Source organism: Molothrus ater, chromosome 15 (genome assembly GCF_012460135.2).
Source record: "Molothrus ater isolate BHLD 08-10-18 breed brown headed cowbird chromosome 15, BPBGC_Mater_1.1, whole genome shotgun sequence".
Lineage (NCBI taxonomy): Eukaryota > Metazoa > Chordata > Aves > Passeriformes > Icteridae > Molothrus > Molothrus ater.
In genome coordinates this window covers 14,065,110-14,071,109 of record NC_050492.2, presented here as the reverse complement: position 1 = coordinate 14,071,109, position 6,000 = coordinate 14,065,110, and the positions used below count along the sequence as shown (strand labels likewise).

Sequence of the window (6,000 nt, the reverse complement as noted above, 5' to 3'; positions counted from 1 at the left end):
CCTCTGCTTTTCCAGAAGTTTCTTTCCAAACTCTGGCTCTGGGGGATCCGGAAATTCCAGCAGCAATTTGCTCCGGGCCGCACACCACGATCAGCAGACGGACAGCCACAAGGGCAGAATGCCGCTCTGAAACTAGTTCCTCGCGCTGAAAGCCGAGTATAAAACCACATTCTGGTCCAAAATGGGTTTTACACCAGTGTTTTGACTTTTAGCCAACTATTTCACAGTCTTTTTCCCTCCTGTACCTCGCCGGGCTGCGGATGGGCGTGAGGGAACTTTGAGACCGGCTTTAAGCCGGGCTGTCCGTGCCCCCCAGACGGGGCAACCGCTCGGTGTCCCCGCCATGTGAGAGCGGCAATTCAGCCCTCAGGACACGGCCGGTGAAGCCTCATGCCAGTCCGGGCAGTTTTGTCCCAGCCCCATCGTTTTATCCCCGTCAGTTTCATCCGGGCCCGGCCCCCCTCACGCCCCTCACGCCCGCTCCCGGCAGGCACCGCGCGGACAGCCCCGAACTACCACTCCCGGCAGCCCTCGCGGCGCCCAGCAGGCTCCGCGCCCGGCCCCTCCTTCCCCGAGACTTCAATTCCCAGCACCCCGCAGGCCTGCCCGACCCTTCATTTCCGGGAGCGGCGCCGCGTCCCCTGCTTGGCGGAGGCGGCGGCGGCCGGAGCGCGGCGAGCGGGGCCTCCTGGGGCCGGCGGCGGAGGGAGCGAGACCGGGCGGGTCTCCGGGAGGTCGGCTCCATGTTGAACATGTGGAAAGTGCGGGAGCTGGTGGACAAGGCGTGAGTACGGCGGGGCGCGCGCGGGGGGCCGGGGGCGGCTCGGCCGTGGCCCCTCAGCCGGGCCCGCGTTCCCCCCGCCCCCCCCCAACATGGCCGCGGCCCCTCCCCTGCTGAGGTGGCGGCCTCACACCCCCTCTGTGCCCGGCTGACCCCGGCGCCGTTGTCTCTCCCTGCTCCCCTCCCTGTTCCCCGCTGACTGCCCGGGGTCGCCCCTGAGCGTCCTCCCGGCGTGGCCTTGTGGTCCCTCTGGGGCTGCAGGCAGCCAGGGGTTGCTGTACAGGTAGTCTGTGGCCTTTCCATTATGGCTGGCTACTTTCCCGCCCCTTTTCGGGAGCATCTTGGCCCTTCCAGTAGCTGGCGATCAGCGCTTCAGCTTCGTGTGCCCACTCCTGTGCCAGGGTCCCCGTCTGTGTGTGCCCGATTCGGTGTGCGAGCCCTTGGAGTCTGGCTCTGCTGTATTGGCTCCCAGCGTGGCCCTTAGGCCCCTGAGGGGGAACAGAGCAGTCTCTCAAAGCAGGAGAGGGGGAAAGAATCACCTGCAGGTTTTGAGAGAGCTCCCAAGTCGCCACATGCTCTTTAAAGTGTTTCTCTCCTTCCTAAAGACAGATTGGCCTGCCATTGCCATTGACTCACAGCCCCGGGCTGTTCAGAGTGGTATTGGGCTGAGATGCCCGTTCACACCCCTTACACATTTAAATAGCTCAGATATTTACAAGTTTGTTTCGTTGAATAGAGCCTCCTCCCGCTGAATACTTGTCTATGGACTTGCTTAGCGTGATCATTGTGTTGCAGATGGAGAGTGTGATGTTATTACTGCGTGTGTCAGCCCCTCCTTCATTTTTGGCATGAGAAAAATTTGGTATGGTGGAGAACTTAGCAAAGATTGTTTTGCCTCCTCAAACAAAAAGCCCATAGGGGAAAGCCTGGAGCACTTCTCCATCACTCTTTTCAGTGGTGCCAGTGATGGGACAAGGGGCAGTGGGCACAAATTGAAACACAGAAGTTCTGTGTGAATATGAGGAAAAGCTTCTTTACTTTCAGGATGACAGAGCACTGGAACAGCCTGTCCAGAGAGGTTGTGGAGTCTCCTCTGGAGATCTTCCAAACCTGGCTGGATGTGATCCTGTGCAACCTTCTCCAGGTGTACCTGCTTTAGCAGGGGGTGGGACTGGATGGTCTCCAGAGCTCCCTTCCAAGCCCAGTAACTCTGTGGGTTGAAGATGTCCCTGCTCATGGCAGGGGGTTGTCTTAGATGCTCCCTAAAGTTACTTTCCAATCCAAACCGTTCTGTGTTCTATGAACTGTGGAATGCTAGGAGGAATAACTGTCTGAAAGTCTGTAGATTGGTACATACCAGATGATATTAATGACAAACAGTTGTACCTGCCTTTACAAGTCAAAAGTCTTTCAAAACTGAGCCTCTGTTTTAAACTTTTTAAAAAATTTTTGTTTCTCCAAACAGCTTTTAAGAGGGCCTGTGTGATGTATAGGCTTAAAGATAAAGGCAAACTGAAGTGTCAGCTTATTCATGATAATCAACTGTTTTGTTCAAGGTGCTTTGTACTAGACTGGGACTTTTCTAGGCCAAGATTTGGATGACATTCAAAAACCACTGTGATTAAGTCTTGTCCTGAGGAAGTTATTTACTTTTTACAGCTTCTTGTATACAAAGTAAGCCCTGGGTAAAGTAGTTTTAATAATGTGACAGATGAGGTATTTAGGAGTACAACCCTGACTTGAGTTCCAGGACCTTGCAGGGAAATAAAGTTTTTCCTAAGTTTTACTTGTGTACTTTTTTTGTCTGTAGGACTAATTATCACTATAGCATTATAATATTGTCACTGGTTTTAAAATGTTTACTTCTAAGGATATAAGTAAGTCCAACACTACATCAAAATCTGAATTACAAAAGACATTCTATTTTCAGAACAGGTGCAACATTTCCAATAATAAAAAACATTTTTTGAATAAACCTCAGTTTTCTGGAAATAACATTATCCAAATAAAGCAGATTGTTTATTAAAAAAAAAAGGGGGAGGAGGACCAGGGGGAAGGTGGAGCCTGCAGAGTAAATAGTATTTAGAGACATCAGGATCAATAGTCCCATTGTGTGTGGTGCAGATTTGTCATAATGTCTTCTGTCTTAAGGCCATGACTTAGAAAATTCTCTGCAGAGGAAGCTAAATGATATAATCTGCCTCATAAATAACAGCTGATGCTGTGGCAGCAGCATACTGAACTTCAGCAAGAAACTGCCCTTCTTCCATTAAAAAGGGAATGAGATTATATGGGGATTTTGAAAATGTTCAAATAGCTTGAAATTTTCCTTGATAGCTTTGATAGTGGTTTTGAGTTCTGCCTCTTGGTTCCATATTCAGCTGATACTTATCTTAGAGTTTCAGTTTACTCATCTGAGGTTTATTTTTTTATCCTTATTTGTGCTTCAGTGACTGAGAGCTCAGTTAGGTCAGCTATTTCAACATGAAGGACTTTTCTTACACAATTCTCAGGTACTTTGGTCTGTGAAGGTTCTGTAAGTGATGATAAACAGCTGTGGGTTACTTTAAATGCTAAAACCCAGGTTAAAATGGTAACCTGTTAACATTCATCAGTCTTAGGACCAAAAAATAGGTTAGCAACTGCAAAATACATCTGAGAAATTCAAATTTATATTTAGTATTTTTGATGTATTTGGTCTCTATTTATTCTTTGATGTGGTTGGAATTGGGCAGTGAAGTTCATCAGGTAAATTCTGCTTTGTAATTCTCTTCACAATCACCTCTTATTTTTATGGTAGCATTTTCTAGTAGCTCCAAAGTATGGATCTGCATCCTGTTGTGCATGAGACACTTATTTAGATATTGAGTGGTAGTCCTATTGTATTTGAAGTTTAGGAGGAAGACTCTGTGGTAGAGTATTGGATTTACTGTTCTAGGATGTGGTGGAATCCTTTTGTTCTGTGTCTTCTTCTGCCCTTTGTTAACTTCACTGCTTTTCAATGCCAATGCAGCTCCCTCCTTTAAATATTTAAGTACCTTGATTAGGTTTGAACAGTAATACCTTTTTCTGGCTGGGCATTGTAAATAAGGTTGCAGTTTAAATCAATTATAATAAAACCTGTATGTACCTAGTAAAATCTGCTTGTCATGAGGTTTATTCTTGCAATTTCAAAATAACTGCCAAAATTCTTCCACCCTGCAATTTCTTAATGGGTACTGCAGTGTATTCAAGAGTTCTTAAAGTGTGTGAAATTATACTGAATTTCTGGTTAGTTTATAGTTTAGAAGGTGCAGGTCTCTGTACTCTTATTTCTTCTGGAGTAAATTCTATTTCCTATTATTATGTGAATAAATTAACTTAAGAAGGCAGCTTTTCACTTTTGTGGTCACTTGTATGGCTCCTTTTTCCCCAGTAATTCAAAACTGAATTTGTAAAGTAAACGAAACAGTTGGAAAATAAATGCAGCCCTCTGTGCTCAGCTCGTTGGCTCCAGGACAGTGAACACTGTTTAAATGGCAGAGGTTTCTGATGGCTCAGGGCCAGGGTGGTGCTTGGTGCAAGGTTGGTGAGTCAGGTGGCAGTTCTGAGTCACTCCTGAGGCAATGGCAGAGATTTCTTGTTCGATTCTCTTTTGTCACAGGCTCAGCTGAGGGCTGCAGTGTGGCTGTGTTCCTCGGCATTGCAGGCAGGAGGTGGCCAGTGGCTGTGACAGAGCACAGAGACACATGTCACACGCTGGAGCTGCCGGTGGGAGTGTGAGCTGCAGGAACATTTGGCCGGTGGGAAGGAGTCTGGTCTCCCTCCCTCCCCTGCTCTGCAGCCTCAGGGCATCTGCAGCTTTGTCTCTGGAGGCTCTGGTGAGAGCAGTCCCAGGTATTGTGGCACCCGTGGCAGAGTTCAGGTTACCCCGTGCCTGCTCTGAAACAATCCTGCACTTGTGATGAAACTTGAGGCCAAGTGTTGCATTTACTGCTTGTGAGCTGCAGGAGACTAAGGATCTGCAGCCTGCCTGGTACTGTGTAGAAGCAGCTTACACCAGGAAAGTCATATTTTTATTGGTATAGGTGTATCAGTACTTTGATAATCCAATCACCAAGGGCCTTAACCAAGTTTGTCCTCACTGTATGATAACAGAACTGGCAAAAGCTGTTGTGGTCATTGAGAGTGAGTTCAAGAGTCCTGACTGTGGACTGTGGAAATACAGAGTGTTATGCAACTTGGTAACTTCACTTTTAAGTCTTACTGGACAAGTACAGGTTGTGCTTTGTGTTCCCTGTGAGATTTCTAGGAGAGGGCTACAAAGAAAACCCCATGGCTTAAAACAAACAAAAAAAAAAAAAAAAACACAAAAAACCAACAAAAAAACCAAACCCAAGGAATATTAAGAATTCCTGCTAAAGCACATTTTAACTTGTCAGGAACTTGGAGATATCAGCTTGGCCTAGTGGCCAAGTTCAAAAGCCAGGCCTTCATCTCTTTTTAGTTCTGTCGAATTTCCTCTCCTTGAAGCAGAAACTGCTGATTCTGATTTTACTGAAAGGTTCCCTTATGTTGTTAACCTGCATGAGGGGTTCAGCTCAAAGCAGAACACAGTCTTTGTATGTATATAGGTAGCAAGGCCAGCTGGACTGCTCATGGCAATAACTTCTCTCTTAATATGTCATGTTAACATTTTTGCTGCCTGGTTTCTGTCACAGACATGTAGGACATGCAGCAGGCAGGCTGGAAAACCTTTGAACCCATTGAGATCAGATTGCTGCCTATGCAGCAGTGTGGTGAGACCTTACAGCCACTTTCTTTAAAATTCTTTAAAATTCCATTGCCATTCTTAGCTTTTGGGATTTTCTGCGTGCATGACCTTAATGTGAGAGAGCTCCTTTTAAGCACCTTTCCACACATCAAAGGATAAGAAACAGTCTCATAAAAGAGGGATGAAGGTGACAGATCTGAATGTAGTTAGGACAGTATTATCCAGATGTTCTTTAATTCAGGTGAGGTAGTTGTCACTTACGTAAAAGTTAAAGGAGAGGGGCTGTGAATTTCTTGCTAGTAATAGGGATATGACAATTGCCATACTCCTGTTTTGTTCTGTGCTCCTTCCAGCTCAGTTTTGTCCACCTGAGTCCTGCTTTGCTATTAGTGCTCTTAGCCACACCTTTCTGGTGGCCCAGCAGGAATGTGTTTGCACTCCCTTGTGTTGCAGAGTGGGAGGTGAA

The 6,000-nt window shown here is 46.8% G+C and overlaps 1 protein-coding gene across 1 annotated transcript in view; it reads left to right on the top strand.

Annotated features, from left to right (window-relative positions):
• Nucleotides 1–631: 631 nt before the first annotated feature.
• Nucleotides 632–6,000, top strand: part of CLINT1 (clathrin interactor 1) — a 46,879-nt gene continuing 41,510 nt past the window's right edge. The window contains exon 1 of the mRNA XM_036391614.2: nucleotides 632–784. Coding sequence (XP_036247507.1) covers nucleotides 744–784 — 41 coding nt within the window. The 5' untranslated portion in view covers nucleotides 632–743. The remainder of the gene's footprint in view (nucleotides 785–6,000) is intronic.